The sequence below is a fragment of the Callospermophilus lateralis genome, chromosome 8 (genome assembly GCF_048772815.1).
Source record: "Callospermophilus lateralis isolate mCalLat2 chromosome 8, mCalLat2.hap1, whole genome shotgun sequence".
Taxonomy (NCBI): domain Eukaryota; kingdom Metazoa; phylum Chordata; class Mammalia; order Rodentia; family Sciuridae; genus Callospermophilus; species Callospermophilus lateralis.
In genome coordinates this window covers 123,504,171-123,524,233 of record NC_135312.1, presented here as the reverse complement: position 1 = coordinate 123,524,233, position 20,063 = coordinate 123,504,171, and the positions used below count along the sequence as shown (strand labels likewise).

The 20,063-nt window shown below is 35.4% G+C and overlaps 1 protein-coding gene across 1 annotated transcript; it reads left to right on the top strand.

Annotated features, from left to right (window-relative positions):
* Positions 1–9,411: 9,411 nt before the first annotated feature.
* Positions 9,412–18,558, top strand: Scoc (short coiled-coil protein). Its single transcript, XM_076864470.2, is given in 4 exon segments — positions 9,412–9,592; positions 15,138–15,209; positions 15,598–15,678; positions 17,000–18,558. Coding segments are annotated over 4 exon segments (477 nt in total). The 3' UTR covers positions 17,143–18,558.
* The last annotated feature ends 1,505 nt before the right edge of the window (positions 18,559–20,063 follow it).

Here is a 20,063-nt window from a genome sequence, read left to right as displayed (position 1 = left end):
ATCCATTTACCAGCAAATGCATCATTCATTCTTCTTTATGGCTGAACAAGACTCCATTTTGTGTATATAAACCACATTTTCTTTCCTTATCCATCCACTGATGGATACCTAGCTTGGTTCCGTAGTTTGACTACTGTGAATTGTGCAGCTATAAATGTTGACATGCCTATATCACTATATAGTATGCTGCTTTTAGTTCTTCTGGATACATACCAAGGAGTAGGATAGCTGGGTTATATGGTGGTTCCATTCCTTGTCTAACAAAACCTATTTGTAACCTGAGCTTACAATTCTGTCCTCAGGTATGAATCAGAGGAGTTCTGGACTCTTTCTACAACTTGAGGAGCTATTTTGCCTGCAGCTTAAAGGAACTTGAACTGTTTTAAACTACTTGTCAATCAGCACTTAGACCTGACATGGAAGCCAGTTCCGCTCAGAACACAGGCAAAGGCGCTCTCCTTCAGTGGCAAGACTTATTCTTGTTTTCTGTCTCTACCAGAGAAGGAAGGAAGCCTGGCCAAATCTCTGCTTTGAGCTGGGGAACCCTTGATCTGCTGTGTTGTGATGATCCTGGCAATTACCAATTTTCACCAGTTGTTTTACAATGACACATGGGCTCTTCCTTACTTCTGATTGTTCCAGAGATCAGATAGTGAGAACAAAAGGTTAGGGGCAGAGCTACAAAGTATGATTTGATTCACTTAAAAAAATAAGTGAATAAAATAAAATAATTCACATTATTATTCGTGTGCTCTTGACTTCCACGGATGCTTCTTCCATCTCCAGCTAGGGGAGTTGTCTTCCTCTTTGAGTTTGAGACATCCCATCAACACTGTCTGAGACTTTTTTGCAGGATTTATCTTGAGATATTGCATAAGAAGGGGAAGAAAAATAGGCATTTTTCATATAACTGAAGATCATTCAAGTTAGAAGTTACTGGGAGAGGCAGTCTGTTGTGAGCCCTGAATGTCGCCGCATTTCTTACTACTGTGCCAAGATTTCAAGGCCCTGACCCAGACTTTAATGGAGCGTGTTTGTAGAGAGCCACATTAAGGCTGAGGCAATGCTTTCCTCTGGTTAAAGAGCAAGCTTGCTTTCACTCTCTTTATAAAAGCAACAGACCCCCCAAGCTCAAGGTTTCTCTCCAGTCCCACAACTCAGTGCTTAGGCAGGTATCCATTAGGGACCTCTACCTCACCCTCATAGGACTTGGGAGAAGAAAAGCAAAACAGCTTGAAGCTTGTGATGCTGGTGAGCTTGAGTCAGAGTCCTTGGGCTCAGACACAGGCATCTCATGCCTCTGCCCCAGGCGTGAGATGGCTACCCTGTTAGCTTATAGGTAGTGTAAACTCCAGATCCTGACAGAGGCCAACAGAGGAACGCTCCGAGCTTATTCTTTTTATTATAAATGGTTGCCAGGGAAACCCAAAATGGTAAGGATGATGTTCTTACATCAAAATTAGGAAATCCATTAGCAACCTAGAGTTTTAGAGCCTCGCTGGCAACACAGGAGCATTCTTTCATAAAATACTAGTTATTGCCATAACCCTGAGTTCTATGACCTTCAAAGCATCACTTTATGCTTATTTAAACCAGAAATCCCTTTAATACTTTTAGACCCAAATGGTTAGTCTTGATTTTAAAGCCAGTTTTTTTAAAAAATAAAAATTTAGTGGAACAGACATCCAGGTAAAATGCATGAAAATGTAGATTTGTTTTAAGAATTAGAATCACCAAATCATAAAGGTTGAAATGATTGGTGACTGTCTGAGGAAATATCCTCAGAACCTACAGCAGCTTTTAAGAGCTAAGTGGTTAGAGACAATCCAACCACCAAAGGAAAACTCTTAATATGGAGAACCATCCTCTAAACTCATGGATAGTGTTATTTGATAAAGTTCTGTTACTTTATACCTTGCCAGGCTAAATTAGCTCTATTTCAAGCCTTCCTTTAAAGAAACAGGGGTTTATAGTAAAAGTTACTCATCTCCCACAATCTTATGGTTAATTTCAAATATTTTAGTGGTCCATAACATCTATCTCATCATGGACACCACATTAAACTTTTTGGTTAGAAAATGAATGTAGAATTGCCTGAGCTCTAGGCTGAGCCCAAACTGGAACCTAGAGTTCTTCTCGTAACCAATTCTTATGGCACTACTGAGGTATTAGAATTTTCCAAATGAGGCATTTGCATACCAACATCAAAATTGTTGCCACATTGAACTAACCATTTACTTTAAATCATTTTTGAACTTGGCTTTTGTGTTTAACAGCTTTTTGATACTGTGACCAAAAGACCTGAAAGGAACAACTTACAGGAGGAAAAGTTTATTTTGTTTCAGAGTTCCAGAGTTTCAATTCATGGTTGGCTAACTCCACAGCTCTGGGCCCAGGTGAGACAGAATGTCATGGCAGAAGAGTGTGGCAAGGAAATAGCTTAGGACATGACAACCAGAAAGCAGACAGAATTCTGCTTACCAGGCACAGTGTGTGACAGGCACAGTAGTAACTGACTGCAGTTACTACTCAGTTAATCCATTTCAGTGGATTAATCCGCTGATTAGGTTACAACTCTCATGATGTAATCGTTTTACCTCTGGACATTCTTGCATTGTCTCACATGTTAACTTTTGGGGGACATCTCGTATCTAAACAATAACAGCTTTGTTGTAAGCAAATGGAGGGTTGGTTGTACTACTCATATATATTTTTATTATAATAAAATAAACATGTAACTATTTTTAAAAGCTCTTCTTGTACAACTAAGGTATGAAAACCAATATTTGAATAATGTTGATTAGAAAATACTTTGTCTAGAGAAAATGAACACCAAGACTGCACAGAATCATTTTTAATTATTTTCATTTTTGTCATAAAATTCAAAGCTTGATTCCATTGAATTCCACTGAATTTTCACTTAAGAAACTTTAAAAACTATTCTGTCAATTTCTTACATTTCCTTTTCCTTTTAAATAAATAAAAGTGATTGATCAGGGCTGGGGTTGTAGATCAGCAATAGAGCACTCGCTTAGCATGTGTGAGGCACTGAGTTCGACCCTCAGCACCACATAAAAATAAATAAATAAAGGCATTGTATCTATATACAACTAAAAATATGTTTTTTTTAAGTGACTGATCAAATTAGCCAACTACTGGTTATTATCAGGAGATTATAATCTTGAGAAAAGTATATATGGAAAATTTAATTTATAATGATAGAATGCTAAGTATAGTACATTATATTATAGTATATTATTATAATCGGGTTTTAAAATCAAGTTTCAACAAGTAGGACATATTCTTTAATCATCAACTTAAGACAGCACTTATTCTCCAGTGAATTCAATAACCTTTCAAGGGAAAAAAATCAGTAAAAAAGAAAATGTGAGTTCTTATTTAGGAGTGAAATGAAACATGTTTTGCATATCAATGAGCTTAAAGTATCTAGGAACACACCTGGTTGCACTTGAAAGTTATCAAAATGCCTTCGTTTAGCATATTTAACCTTAAAATATCCACAATAAGTTTAGAAACATCTAATTACTTGAGACAGAAGTTTCCATGTAGGTGATGAGAGTGTGTCAGACTGGAACATCAAAATGACCCTGGAAGTTCTCCATTTGGCCACTTTTTTTCCCCACATAATACCTGTTGTGAAACAGTTTCAGTGTGGAGTTCCTTTACTCTCTATGAAGAAAATGTCAAGTTTGTGTTATTTTGATGAACTGTAATACCAATATTTACACATTATAGATAAAATGTTCATCTTATAATCAAATATTTCTTTATAATCTTGGTAGTTTCGATTTGTATGTTTCTTTTCCTTATTCAGAAGGAGACTTTTTATGGTCAAGTAATTTTTAAGCCATTTTAAATTGAAAATTATAATTTAAATATTGTACATTAAATGAGATAGATATGCAGATTAATAAATATTCACTTTATGACCAGTTTGACAAACTTTCTAAGTCCCTTTTTGTATTCAGTTAGGTGTACTAGTCTTGTTCACTGGAAGGCACTTTTTTTTTCCTGCCATGCTAAGGGATTGAACCCAGGGCTTCCTGGGTGTAGGCAAGCACTATACATCTCCGGCTCATGAGGTCACATCTTATTTAACAGTAACACTGTTTTTCAAATTTGCAACATTTTGTGAACAATGTATTGGTTTCTAATTTAATGCCTTTTCTTTTTTTTCTAGAGAGGGGGTCTGTTCTGTGCCCAGGCTGGCCTCAAACCTCTTTTCTCACATAATCCTCAGCCTCTAGAGTGGCTGGGAACAGGTGCATAGCACTGTACAAGGATAAGACTTCTTTTAGAGTTTGAATTAACTAGCATACACATGTCTGGTTCTGAAAATTTACAAAGGTGAATGTTCTAAAATAACCATATGAAATCATTATGAAATAATTTTCTTGCATTTTGAAAATAATTTCATCATCCAAAAATGTTTTCAAAAACACCATTTTCTGTGTATCTTTAAAAATATATACTTTACTTAAAATAATGTATTTTACTTAAAATATATCTATTTAGTTATAGGTTTTCTTTCTATTCTTTTATCCCTTAGTTCAATGAATTTGTTGAAGAAAAGAACTTTTTTTTTTTTTTTTTTTTTTTTTTGGTGTTGTTGTTGTTTTGTTTTGTCTGGCAGTGCTTCTCTTAGCAAAATTTTGCTAATTTTATCCAAGGTGATGGACTTAACATATTTCCCTGTCCTTTGTATTGCTACTTTATGGGCTTGATAAAGTCAGTTTGCAGCTTTTTTTCTTTTTTTAAATACAAACCTATATTTCTACATAGGTGGCAATGTATTCTTCTTTCATTAGAAAGAAAAATGACATCTACTGGTATCTTTCTTTGTAATGTTAGTGATATTGATGCTCCATGGATAAATCATTTTTTCTCCATCTTCTTTTTCACATTCTTCTCCTTAGAAGCCTTTTTAGACACTTTATAACCTCCTCCCACTAATGCAATAGTCTTTTGCCAAATTTGGAAAGCCAATATTTCTTCAAATATTTTCATACCACACTCTTTACCCCTCTCTTCTGGGACTCTGATACAAATATTACATCTTTTTTTTTTTTTCTTATCTGAGACTCCTAAGACTTTGTTCCTATTTTTCCCAATAATTTCTCTCTTTGTTGTTCAGATTGGATGATTTCTACCAAAATCCCCAAATTCACCCATTTTCTTTCATTCCATCCTGCCACGATTCTTTGCAAAGAGGTTTACATTTCATTAAAATTTAAAAAATTAATTAAATCTTTTTTTCAGTTCTAAAATTGCCACTTGATTCTTATTTTATTTTTTCTTTGTGTTGTTTATACTTCCAATTATAATTTCTGTTTGGGTTTTTTTTTTTTCATGTCTAAGTGTGCAAGTATTTTTGTAATAGCTGTTTAAGGCCAGTTCTAGATGATTTCGACAGTTGTGTCATCACAGTATTGGTATCTGTTGATTGTTACTCTGTGGGGAATTGAAGTTTCCATGGCTCTTTTTAATTTAATTTAATTTAATTTTTTAAAATTTGGTACCAGGGATTCAACTCAGGGGCACTCAACCACTGAGCCACACCCTCAGACCTATTTTGTATTTTATTTAAAGACAGATTCTCACTGAGTTGCTTAGCACCTCTCTGCTGCTGAGGCTTGCTTTGAACTTGCTATACTCCTGCCTCAACCTCCCAAGTCAATGGGATTACAGGCATGCATCACCATGCCCAGCAACATGGCTCTTTATAAGCTACATAATTGTGGATTGGCTCCTGCACCTTTTGACTAGGGTGTTGTGGGCCTTGTTTAAATTCTATGGAGAACATTGATATTTTGGTTTTAGTAGGAACAGGAGTTATTCAGGCTGAGGTGACTACATGTTCCAACCATCTTCTTAGGGTTGTGATTCCAAAGTTATTTCAGTTTGCAGTGCTTTATTTTTACTTAATTCTAACAATGTTAACAATTCAATAAAGTATGTTTAATGATTTCCATTTTTCAAATAAAAAGATGCATTTGAATTCATTCTTTTATTAGCTATATGATACTGGAGAAAACACCCCTTAAGCCTTGATTTCCTCATCTGTAAAATAGAGTTCCTGATACCTAGCTGATTGTGTTATTTGAGGACTGAGCAAAATAATAGATGCAGCAAACCTAGAATCCTCCATACTATGAAGATCCAGGCCTAAGTTTTTATCTATATTATTTCACCCTATCTGCCTGCTTTCTTGCTTTGAGTTTGATTGGTTCTTCTTTTCCTAATTTCTTAAAGTGAACACTTAGATTCTTGATTTGATATTTTCCTTGTTTATCTCACATAAGCATATAATAGTGAAAGGAAAAAAATCTAAATATTATTTTAGCAATATTCTGAAAATTTTGACATATATACATTTAAATTTAGTTTAGTTTCTAGTTTTTCTTATGACTGATTTTTTTTTTTAGAATTGCACAGTTTGATTTCCAACTTAGGGTTATGATTATATACTTGGGAGATTTATGAATATTTTGCTGTTATTGACTTCTAGTTCCTTTCTGAGCAGAGAAAATAATTTGTATGAATCCATTTTAAATTTATTGAGCTTTGCTTTTTAAGCATCCATTTGGGAGACTGTCCCATGTACATTTGAAAGAAAGCTTGCTCTTCAGTCATGGGGTAGGATGGTCTGTAAATGTCAGTTAGGGCAAGTTAGTTGATAGTATTTTTCAGGTCTTCTGTATTAACAGTTTGAACATTTGCCAGTTCTTTATACAAATCACTTTTGCAGCTTCTAAAACCACTAATGCTTGTATCTGACTCCTGGAGTTTTGATTTAATTAGGGGTATCACCTGCTCATTGTAATCATTAAGAGATTCCCATTGATTCTAATGTACAGAGAAGTTTGAGATCTGTATTCTTTATCCTGACCAATTTTCTGTATAATTGTTTTACAAATTAAAGTGCAGAGAGTGATAAACTGTCCAATTATCATTGGGGGTTTAGTTTGTTATTTCACTTCTATCAATTTTTGCATTTTCTTGATTAATTGATCCCTTATCTCATTATTTTCACATGAATTTCCCTGGTTACTAGTGAAAGTAACACTTAAAACATAGCAAACCTTTCTGGCCATTCAGTTTTCTTTGGTGAGTAGGTAAATGTACCTACCCTTTCTTTATGTAGGTAAATAGACCTACATAAATAGGTATGTTTATTATTTTCACATATTTATCTTGTCTATTTCTTACTGATATATTTTCAGTTTTCTATATTCTCCCAGCCTGTCTTATTTTAAACCTGATTAAAGATGGCTTTTACTCTGTTTATAAAACATTTAAATTTAAAAATAATCAAAAATTTAAACCTTATTTCCTGATGTTGGTTTGTCTTCCCTGTGGTAATGTCACAGGTTGTTTTCTTCTAAAATTTTAGGATTTTGTTTTTTAATATTTAGGTCATACTTCTTTTGGAATTTAGTTTTGGTGTAAGATCAGGATCTGATTTTATATTTTTATATGAAGAGCCAATTTAACTAGAACCACTATAATTTGTGTTTCCAACAACTAAGGAACAGGTATGGTACTAATTTATTCTCTCAACAGTAATGAATAATAATACTTTCCCACTACTTTATCAACACTTATTCCTGACCAGGTATCTTTAGCTTATACCAACTTCTAGGTATTTTTTCTAATTTTATTTTTGTCTACTCATGTCAATACTATGAATTTTCTTTCAAATAGAATTACCATATGACCCAGCAATTTCACCTCTGGATATATACTGAAAAAACTGAAAATAAGGTCTTGATATATCTGCACACAGCAGCATTACTAGGAATAGCCAAAAGGTGGAAGCACTCTTAAGTATCTCTCCACAGAAGAAGAGATAAGCAAAATGTGGCCCAAATTATTCAGACTTAAGAAGACATTCTACCTTATGCTACAACCAGGATGAACATTGAAGGCAATGACTCCAGTAGGTACTTAGTGTAGCCAAACTCATATAGGAAGAAAAAAGTTGTGGGAAATGGGGAGTTGTTTGGTGAGACTTTGGGTTGGTGAAGATGAAGAGTTCTGAATATTGGTTACACAACAATGTGAAAGTAGTTAATACCATTGAACTTAAAAAAAAAAAAAAAAGGTTAAGATGGTCAATCTTCTGCTATGTATTTTTACCACAACTGAAAAAAGGATACTTTTTAAAAACAACATGTTCTAGCCAAAAAAAAAAAAAAAAAAAAAAGCAATTTTAATACTTTTCGTTGGTTCTGCAATAGTTTCACCTCTACATGGAATTCCTTATATTAATCTTCCTCAAGAAAAAGTACTTCTTTAATCTGAGAAGTCAGATTTTTCAAAATCTTGGGAAATTCTTAGCTATTATTTTTTAAATACTGCCTACATTTTCTTTTACTCTTCTTGGCACTTCTTTGATTTGTTGGATTTTTCCCCCCATTCATTTATTTACATACTGCGATGCATTCTAGTAAATTTTTTAAAACTGTATTTTAGTAACAGCCAAATGTGTAGTTTCCAAACACCAAATGGAAGATCCCCCCCCCCCCCCCCGCCCCATCTAGTCGTTAAAAGGATTAACGCTAAGTGTCAAAAAAGCTCTGCCAGAAGAAAAAAGCCCAGAACAGGGCAGACAAAAAGGCTCACCCCTACAGCTCAGGAGATTGCAACGAAGTCAAAACAAGAATGTATCTTAGTATCGCATGATGTCCACCCTGTGCTCAATGGATATTACCAAGAAAGGTGTCGCGAACCTCCTAAGTCTGGCAGAGTATTTTGTACCACACGTATGACCTTGAACAAGAAAAGTCTTTATTCTTAAGCTTCAAGTTTTTCTGTGGGTTGCTGGGAGGAACAAAGGAGATAAGACAAGCAAAGGGGCTATACATACAAAGTACTACTAGGTATTCTTCAATCATTAAATGGTCAGGAGCACTATAGATTTTAATAAATGGAAGGAGGAATATGGAGAGAAACATTCCATTAGCGGTACACTTTATGAGATTTCTGATTTTGGAAACTTAAAAAAAAAAAAAAAAAAAAGAAAAGAAAAAAGAATCTGCTTTTAGAATCGAGGAACAGCGTTGGTTTCCTTTTTCTATCCTGCCCCCAAACACTCTTTTCTTGAATTTGAACGCCTTCCTTCTCGCCTAGCGTTTGGTTAGACCACCTCCTTCCTCACAGAAGTCAAGATTATCCTCCTAGATTTCTGACCCCAGTGTTTAGGGTCCAGCTGACACCAGAACTGCTTGGCAGGGACCCACTTTCTCAGGAGTAGCTACGTTCCTATACTGCCATTGGCTGTTGCTCTTCCCGGACCCGCCCACAACGGGCTCAATCTTGACTGGGCGTCAGTTCCTTTTGTTATGCTCCCGCACTTTGTGATAGGACGGTTGGGACGGCGGGCTCCTAATGCGCAAGCGTGCAATCCCGATTCGTGATTGGCGGGCCACGGGGCTGGGTGGGGTGGGGCTCCTTTTTCAGCGCACGCTCTGTCGGCGAAGAGGGCGGAGCTGCCGGTGTCAGTTGGTCCAGGTGTCCCGGCCTGAGACATCCTCCTGATCCCACCCCCTCCCAGCGCCTCAAACGGAAGGTGAGGGCGGTCCTGGGCAGCCGAGGGCAGGGCGCAGGGATTAGGATGTCGGTCTTGGTACCGCCGATGGTCTGGAGGGCGGGGCGGGCTGGACTGGACTGGTCGCGGCCTCGGGTCTTGGCTTCGGTGGGCGGCGGAGGCCTGGCTCCCTGCAGAACCCTTGCGCATCCTCTTCTCATTTTCTCATTATCAGGCCCAGAGGCTCCTTTGGGACAGGGCCGCCGGCGGTCCCTGACTCTGACATCCTGCTGCTGTCTCCTTGCACTCTTGATTCGGGCCCTTGTCCAGCTTTGCGCTCAGGAATGGAACTGTAGGAGGGCCATTTGGGTGGGATGGGACCCGAGACGCCTAGACTTGCCCTTGGCTGCTCTAGGAGAACCCGGATGATGGGAGAGGACTCCAGAGTGGGAAGGGAGGCTGGTTAGCGGTGAAATAAGAGATGGGACATCTTTCCAGGAGCTGAAAGCAGCACCTGGGTTTGTTTCTTCCTTGGCTTCTCTCCAGAGTCTACTGAACAAGTTTTGGAGAGTAAGATTTGGACAGGAGCAAGAGCATACATTCCTGAAAAGCAAGACTTCTGTTTTACAATGTATCAATCTCGGGCTGTGATGTAACAATATTAAGGATTCTGGGTGTTCCCAGTACCATATCTGCCCATACCTGTGGACCCAAAACTAAGAAGTCTTAGTACTACTTATTTATTAAGCTTATTATAGCTAGCTGTTGTTACTCCCTTGGGGAATCTAGCTTAATTCAGTCCTCACTGAAAAGTAGTTACTTGATCTTGTGGAATTTGAAACTGGAATTACCTACCCTGAGAAAATCAGTCACTAGCAGAACTTGAACAGATCTGAAGAAAGCATGATGAAGTTGATGCAGCTTGAAGTGAATGAGATTTACCTTCATCCGCTTAGTAGGAAACTCCCAAGAAGTTGGTTGCAAAATGTTTGGCGACCTTAGATTAAGATTATAATAAAGTTTACTTCCAGTGCACAATGGGAAAGGGAACTGCACAGGTAGATTTGAGTTCAAATTTTTGATATAGACATTGTCAGCAGGGCATGGTGGCACGCGCCTGTAATCCCATCGTTTTGGGAGGCTGAGGCAGGAGGATTGCGAGTTCAAAGCCAGCCTCAGCAAAAGCGACGTGATAAGCAACTCAGTGAGACCCTGTCTCTGAATAAAATACAAAATAGGGCTGGGGATGTGGCTCAGTGGTTGAATGCCCCTGAGTTCAATCTCCAGTACAAAAATAAATAAATGACTTAAGATATTGTTAAACATAAGGTAGATACATTTAGTAACCACATATGTAGATTGCAATTTTCTTCTGTAGATTTGATGAAATAATATAAAGTGTTTAGCATGTTAATGCACAAAGATTCTGCTGAAATCTAAGCAGTTCACTAGTAAGTAGGTGACAGATGATGAAAATCAATTTTATATGCAGAAAGTTGAGTGGTTGAAGTTGAATGGATTATTAGGTTTTCTCAAAATTTCAAATCTGAAATGTGAGCATAATTGAGGTGGAATGGTAGAAAAAGACAGACTGGAATATTGGCTGTAGTCTAGACTCTGTGGATAAATGTGATCTCCAGTAAGCCATTGTTGTCTTTGACCTTGGTTTCTTTATTTGTAAAATGGGGCAGCTGGACCAGATGGTTTTTCTAAAATTCTTTTTGTGACCAAAACTAGTGCTAAAAAGTAAAGATAATAACTAATAATTATTGAGTGCCTACTATGTACAGAAGAAGTATTATATGTTTTATATGTATCAACTCATCAAATTCTCACAACAAACCAAGAGTTGCATTTATATTTGTTATTTCCATTTTACAGGTAATAAAACAGTATGAGATCTTATCTTTTATTTCCAGAGATAATAAATAGCAGAGGTAGGATTTGAATCCAGATCATTTAAAACCACATTCTTAATCTGTATGCTAAACTTTCTCTTTAGAAGGAGTACTATACAAGAAGGAATATTTGGTAAGTTGGTAGTATGTGGTCATAGTTTGATCCATGGGCATAGGAAAGACAGTTATTTAAGTGGATCTTGTCCTAATGCTTGCCACATTTCATAATTCTTATTTTCTTCATACATTCTACTTCCCAATATGAAGATAATTCTCAAAAATAATTTTCAATTTCTCTTCTACTAACCAAGGCTAAAGATAGGCACCATAATTTTCTGTAATTTTTGAGAAGAGTTTTAAAATATCTGACCTGAGAAATCTCAGCCATGTCCATTTCAGAGCTAAGATGGGTTTAGGATAAACAATAGCCTCAGCACCCCAAATTCATTTCCATATTTGCACCTTGGTCTGGATTCTCTTCAGTTGTATTTATGTTTATAGCAGGAATTTAAAATAAACTTTTAGGAGCCCATTTAGCGTGGAATTATATTGATGTGATGGCAACTATAGATAAAAAAGGATTTTATAGTTGAAAAATTGCAATATTGTATTAGGATGTAGTTCAATACCAACATAGACATTGTGAAGTTTGAGGATTGATCCTATATTGAAAGAAAATAGACTAAAATACTTTTGACATAAAGAACTAATCTTTTGATCATATATGTAAAATAAATCTGTTTATTGCTTTAAACCTACTGAAAGACCACTCAGTAATAGCATTTTGAGGCCATTCTTTTTAATCACATCACAAAAACAAAAAAAATTGCTACTTTTTATTGTTGTAAAAAGGCAATGAATAATGCTCTGGTTCACTTTATTAAAACTAATACCCTTTGCATAGGGATACCACATACAATCCAGCAGGCTCTGCATTGTATTGCCCAGGTCATGAGCCAAACAAGACTGTGATGTGAATAGTGACCTTTGGGATTGTGAGGTATGTCCTAGAGCACTGTCCTGTGGCGCTACTTCTGCACCCCTGCCCCCTCAGCCATGAATATGTTTGTAAGAGGAATTTACCCCCAATAAGCCTTCTTGACTCTGCTTTTCTGACTTTTTTCCCTTTCACTTTTTCAGATGAAGTCAAACTATTGAGAAGTCATGTATAGACTTTCTGTTGTTTGGATTGTATGATGCAAAATTGCAGAAACTATACTTTTTCTTTACTTCCTGTGGTCAATGTGGAACACTTGTGCTTTTGTAGAAGGCTTTTTACTTTAATTTTAATATTTTATTGAAATATATGCAGAGAAGAATACTCCATTCCTGTATGATGTTGATTTCAAAATCAGAATATTGGTTACCTGGTGCTTGTATCTCTTGTAACTTTTCTCAGCAGTCATGGAAATTCTGCTCTTACTTATATTCTTAAAAACAATGGACATTTGAAATTTGAAGCCCTGTTTATTTTTCTCTCTATAAGGGCCACAGTTGGATTGGCAGCTCGCTGTTGCCCAGTACTCCCAGATGGCCTGCTGTGTCAGCTATTGCTTCCCACCTCTGCCAGACTTATCCCAGCCAGTTCAGTGCTGAAACAGTATTAAAAGTGAGGGTGACTAGTGATTTGTTAGAAGTGTGCTCTTCTCTCAGGAAGGTATTAAATCAAGTTTTCATTTTAAGAGTGATGTTAAGTGTTCCTACCACAGAAAAGACCTCTGTGAGGAAATGCACATTAATTAGCTAGATTTAGTCATTATGCAATTTACATATATCTCACATGTTGTACCCAAGAAATGCTTATAATTCTAAGTGAATTAGAAAATCAAAAAAGACAATTGGTAAGGAATAATTTTTGAAGTATGGTCTTCAGAACTACAATAGATTGAATAGCATTAAAAAGAATTTTTGAAAAAAAAATTTGGTACTCATTCTATTTGAATTTAGGTAGATGTATATATACCTCTCCAAAGTGCAGAGACCCTGAAAACTAAAACCATATAAAAAACAGGTGGAAAAGGTCAAGTGCAATGATATGTGCCCTGTGCTCAGCCATCTGAGAGGCTGAGGCAGGAGGACTGTTGAGTTCAAAACCAGCCTGGGCAACTTAGTGAGAGAACTTGTCTCAAAAAAACATAAGGTAGAAGAAAGTCCCTGCCAAGTGCTGTTTGGGTAAGTGGAAAGATGCAGTAAGACTCGGAATAGGTTTATTATGCATCATTGAATTGATTGTGGTCCTTTAATAATGTTATGAAAAGGATGTTTATTCACTTTTTTAGACTGGTATCTTACTCAAGAAGTAGTTTATAGATTTGTACACTGGACATTGTTTCCATGTTCATGCTAATAACTGAAGTATAACACAATTGTATTAATCGATGTGAGGGAATAATAAATAGTACACTGATTTCTATTGATTGTGATTCTAATTTTGGTATGTATGCATCTTTGTTCAGTAGGTCTGGGTTCTACTGCTTAGCATATGGAGACCTAACAATGCCTTGGGTATATTGATATTCAGTAAATACTTGTCGAAAGAGGAACATTGACAAAATAGGTCTAGGTTGCTTCAGTGCAGGTTGGTTACAAAGAAATCTATTTTCATTAATATTCTCGTAGCATTAAAAACTTGAGCATACTGTATGTGAAATGGTTATTAATAGAGCAGAACATATTTCATAGGAATTTTGTGCTTTAATGTTTTGGATGTTTTTATTAAAATAATGAAATGTTACTATTCATTTTCTTATTAATTATCTACATCCTGATTAATCTGTTTTGGTTTAACCATAACCAGGTGAATTGGATTTTTAAAATGTCTTCCGTATTAGTGTTTCGGATATCTAATATTTTTCTTTAGTATCATATGTGCAAAAAAGTTAAGCAGCATATGTGAAACAGTATTTAATGAAGAATATTTTGAAAAAGATTTGTCTTCTTCTTTGCTATAATCCCTAATTGTAAGAACTTTATTTCATTTTTCTGTTTTCTTTATTTATATTTGTGTATTTTATATAATTTACATTAGTGAATATATAATTTTGTGAACATTTTTTCATATTATTTTAGTAATCATAATTATTTTTAGTCGCCATTCCATTATAAATTGTAAGTGTAATTTACTAGTTACATTGTTTCTGATATACTGGGTTGTAAATAAGAATGAAGCAAATATTTTTATGTGTATAATTTTTCCTTCTTTGTAATTGTCTTTAGGATGAGCTCCTAAAAGTAAATTATTTCATAAAAAAGGTTCTAAATGTCTTTATGAATCTTTTTTATTACTATTCTGCTTCCCCAAAAGATTGCACATTTAAGCCTGTGTTCAGTATTTTCATATTTTATCATTTCATCATTAATCTTACCTTTTAAAAATGAATTTCTTTGGGCTGGGGATGTAACTTACTTGGTAGAGTGCTTGCCTCGGAAGCATAAGGCCCTGGGTTCAATCCCTACCAACCCCCTAACCCGCCGTTCAAAAAGAAAAAAAAAAAAAGAATTTCTTTTGATTACCAAGAAGCTCAATATTTTCTCTCCTTAATACTTTCTTTTTAATCTGCCTGTATTCTTTTATTTACCTGTGGGAGTTTATTTTTTTCTTAGAAACAGTAAACTATATTTGACTGTCTTCATCTTTTTAAAAATAAACTTATATTTTATTGTGTTCATGTTTCTTTTTCTTATTGTAGATCATTCATCAAGAATTTTACATCGAAAATCTAAAAGTTTTTTACCCAAGATGATGAGTGCTGACATGGATGGTGTGTTCTTCATTTGCTTTTTTGTGTGTTTCTGGGGTTTGTTGTTGTTTCATTGGTTGCTTTTGCTTTATTAAACAATGGGAAGAGCAGAGAAACAATTTTAGAAGGTTTGGGTCTTGGCTAATTTACTTATTTATATCCCATTTGGTTGTAGAAATAATCTAAGGCAGCTTCCATTCTTTAACTGAGAAGTTGGCAAATCATTTTTCACTTTCACCTTGGTGTCCTCAACTGCATTGTGGGGATTTAACTTTTTACTTTGTGGGGCTCTTGTACAAGTCAGTTGAGATAAGGAATAGAAAATGTTTTGTAGATTTTTAAGTGCTACACTAAACAAATGATATCTAATGTTAATGAATAATAAATGTGAACCTTCTCATTACAGCAGTTGATGCTGAAAATCAGGTGGAACTTGAAGAAAAAACACGACTTATTAATCAAGTGTTGGAACTTCAACACACACTTGAAGGTTAGCTTGCATTTTGTAGTTTTCATGAATGATATCTGCTTAATTGAAATTTTAAGAGATTACGTTGCTAAGTTGTTAGTGTGAATAATTTGAAAAAGCATAAACCAAAGTCCATTTTAATAGTTTTTTTTCTTCCTCCTGCCAGTAGCTTTGGCTTGTGGTTGTAAAGATCATATACGCTTCAAGGGACATCAAACATTCTGTTTCCCTTTAATGTCTAACATGATGCTGTTTAACATGAGAATTCTTTTCAAGTCTGGCAATGTGTAACTAAGGCAGCATTTAATAAAGCTTACAGTAAAGTGAACATGTCATATTAACCTCAGAAAATTAAAATGAAAATGATTTGATTTTTTTCACTTTTTAAATGCATTGCATAAAATTAATAACTACCACTGAACCATCTTTTGGTGTTTAATGTATGAGGGTCTCCCCCGACCCTTGGCACTTGATTGTACAGACCTTGTCACTTGGAACCTTCCACTGGCTTCCCACTTGACAGAATTAACAACAGCCAATGTCTGTGACTTCCCAGTTATCTTTGGAGTCATGTTATTCTGTCTGCCTCATATGTTCCATCTCTATCTAGGATCCTTCCTGTTCTTCAAAATGCCAAGTGCCCCTACTTGGAGAAGTAACTGTTTCCCTCAGTCTTCTTCCCTTAGTTGCGTATCTATATGGCTCATTCTAGCATTTCCTTTAAGTCTCCATTCAAATTCCCTTTACCAAAATACAAAATAGTTAACTCTGAAAAGCAACTTCTCAACTGCTTCTTATGATCCTTGCCTTTCTTGCTTTTTCTCTTGCTTTTTCTCTTAACTGTGTGACATTCTGTATATTTGATTTTTTGCTCCTGATCTTCACTGTGTCCCCTGGTGCACATGTATCCACATGGACCCTTCTGCTGTTGTTTCTAGAACAGTGCTTGGCTATTTGGGGGGCAACCAGTAACTATTTGTTAAATTTTATCATAAGAACTCACATCTTTTTGAATTTTTTCCTAATGTGAAAATACAAAGTGATTTCTGGCTTGGAAACAGACTTCCTATATCCAGTGTATGAATTCAGTTATATTATTACATATCTTAAATATTTCTAGTAAAGACATAGTTTCATCTTTATTTGTCTTAAACAAATAATCTGTTATCTTTTTTGCCCTGCTGTGGACTGAACCCAGAGCCTAGGGTGTGCTGGACAAGTACTGTGCCTCTGAGCTATACCCTTACTTTGATCTTGCTTTTAATAATGAATCTTTAGCATTTTGTAATAGGAAGTCATTAGCATCATTTTATTGATAATGGCCATTTTTTTCTTTATACAGATCTCTCTGCAAGAGTAGATGCAGTTAAAGAAGAAAATCTGAAGCTAAAATCAGAAAACCAAGTTCTTGGACAATATATAGAAAACCTCATGTCTGCTTCTAGTGTTTTTCAAACAACTGACACAAAAAGCAAAAGAAAGTAAGGGATTGGTTTCCCTTCTGTTTTAAGGAATTGCTGCTGACCAGTTTTTTTTTTTCCCCTTTAAAACTTGGATAGATTTCAAAAGTTTCAGTACCTTTGTTTGTGGCTTCATTGAATATTTATGAAGATAATGGCAGATCTAGGCAAAATTAACTGCATAACAAGAGAGTTTGTGTATTATGTTAGTCTATGAAAATGTGCAAATGTATTGTAGAGACTTTATAATTAGAACTGCATATATTTATGAGACTTGAAGATGAATGTTTTATCAAATTTGCTTTGATATATAGGTTTAGCACTGTCTTTTATTATATAGGCTTAGTAAAATATATACGAAAATAACCACCATGTTGTGAAAAAGTGACCAAAATCATGTACTGAATGCACAGCTTTATGTACCCTGTCCACCATCTTGTGCCTCTTCTCCATTTGCCTCTTCCTTCCCATTTCCCTTCCCCTAAGGAAAAAAAAAATTTCACATTTGTAAAAGTAATTTTAATAGTTAATCACTGATGAGAGTAACATGACTCTAATTGTTGAAACTTAACCAAAATAAGATACTGTCTTAGCTAGGGCTTGTCCTGTGTGGTATTTAATGATAGGATTGATGGTTTCTCTTTAAGCAATTGAAGATGGACTGAAACTATAAAAATGGTCTCATATTGGGAAGATTTGTTTAAAACTTCCTTTTGCACAAAATAACCCACTTGGGACCTGAATTCTGGTCATGTATGTACGTTCAAGATAGATCTATCTTGAGAAAAAATAGAAATGGGCAGGAAAGAACTTGGTAAATACTACTCCAAATGCTTTCACTCCAGATTTGTGTTCTCTCTGGCAGAATAGACTTTTGGCGGACAAAAGATAGATATGAAAGTGCATTAAGTTTGAATAACTTTATGTAAGCTACATAGGGAGACCAATTATCATTTGGTCTCAAGGACATTTACCCAATAGACCAACTCTTGCAAAATTCTTTGAGAGTTTATTAGTAACAGAATCATGAACACATGGTAGAGGATACATGTACAATAATGGTAATTTTAATCTTAGTATTTTAGCTCACTTATTCTCCCAGAATTTTCTGTAAATTCTGCCATTTAGTTTGCAGAGGTTTAGTCATTCTTTAAAATTTTTTTAAATTTAGTTTTTAGTTTATTTGGTAAGGGAATCGGTATTGGAAATAATATTAATAGGAAAAGAGACCCACTAATATAGCTTATGATTATTAGATTTGGACTACTTTTAATCATGAAATAATTTATGTATTAGTGTAAGATTTGATATGTGACTTTAGCTGTATGAATATATAATTAAACTGCAAACATTTTGCATCCCTTTTGTGACCTAATTTACAGATATTTAAAATTGTGTTACAGTTCTGCTTTGCTGTTTAATAAAAAGCTATTTCAGAGATGGTGTGTGTTTTGATACAGTTGCTTAAATGAATTGGGGTATAATAGATATGTGGTCTATTCAGGGTGGCTCCACAGGGTAAATTACAGATATTAAGTACCTGGTTACTGAATGTTTGGGGAGATGTATTTGTTAATGGACATTATACCTTAGTTTTAAAAAATAGAAGCAAAATTGTTGAAAGAATCCAAGATCTCTCTCTAGGGGAAAGGCAGTTAAATTTTTTTTAAGTTAGGTAAGCTCCTGTAACAAAGAGACCCAATGATAAAGAATGATACAGAAGCTTCTCTCCCAACAGTGGTTCAGAAGTGAGAGCATTATAGGCTAGCAGGTTTTGCGCCTCACACAAATATTCACAATTATTAGGTTAAGGTTGGCTCTAACATTTTCACTCATGGATTCTTAAGTCACTTCACATATGATTCTGATTTGGAAAAAAAAAAATGTGCACGAAGGTCAGGTTTTTATGGGCTGGGCCTTGAAATGACCGATTTCTTTTTGCATTCCCATCATGTGGAGACTTAATTACTTCTAGACAGAGCTGTGGCTGGGAAACTGCCTAGCTACAAATTTATTAAAATGGAAACAGATAAAGGATTTTGGTTGCTACTAGCAGCTTAGCCTGTCTCTTGCTACTAAGTACCTGCACAACTTTTTCATATAGAAAGTACTCAAATCTTCATTGATTCAGCTCAAAAGCCAGGATGTCTGTGAAGGCCTGTCAGTTTAGATGCAGCTTTTAATGCAATGTGATGGTATTAGGAAGTTGTGCCATAGGTTATAATTATCAGGGATGGAACCCTCATAAATGGTATTCAGTGCCAGAAAGACTAGTGGACCATAGCAAGAAGATAGCAGTCTGCATCCTGGCAGAGAATCTTCACCAGAACCCAGCTCTGCTGGCACCCTGATCTTACATCCTGCCTTCAGAACTGTGAGAAACAAGTGTCTGGTATTTATAAGCTACCCCAGTCTATGGTATTTTGTTATAGCAGCCTCAACAAATTGAGGTACCCCCTTTCTCCAGGAGGACTTCTTCAATGCTGACACTGCCATTGTCTTCTTTATATCCCCTTTGGACAGGACTTATATCCAGTTACTACAGACAGCATTCACTTATGTGGAAGTAGTAGGGCAAATGTTTCAAATTTGGCATTTTTCAGATTTTTTATAAAGTATTATAGTTCATACGCTGATATGGTTTTGACTGGCACCTGTAATCAAATACATTAACATTTCTCAGCCAACTCTATCAGCATTAATACTAAGTGGGATGAAGACAGGCGACACAGTATTTATAAAAGTCTGTCTAGGAAATCGGGTGTGACTACCAAATGAGTTTTAGTGATAAAATGATTTTTAAAAAATATTTTCACTCCAGAGATTTTTGGATTTTTATAGAAAAGCAACCAAACTCATGAGCATTTACTTTCAACTAGTTAATAATGTTGCATCTTTAGTCCTGTCCATTACACTTCCCTCTGATCTAAATGAGAGATGAACTGT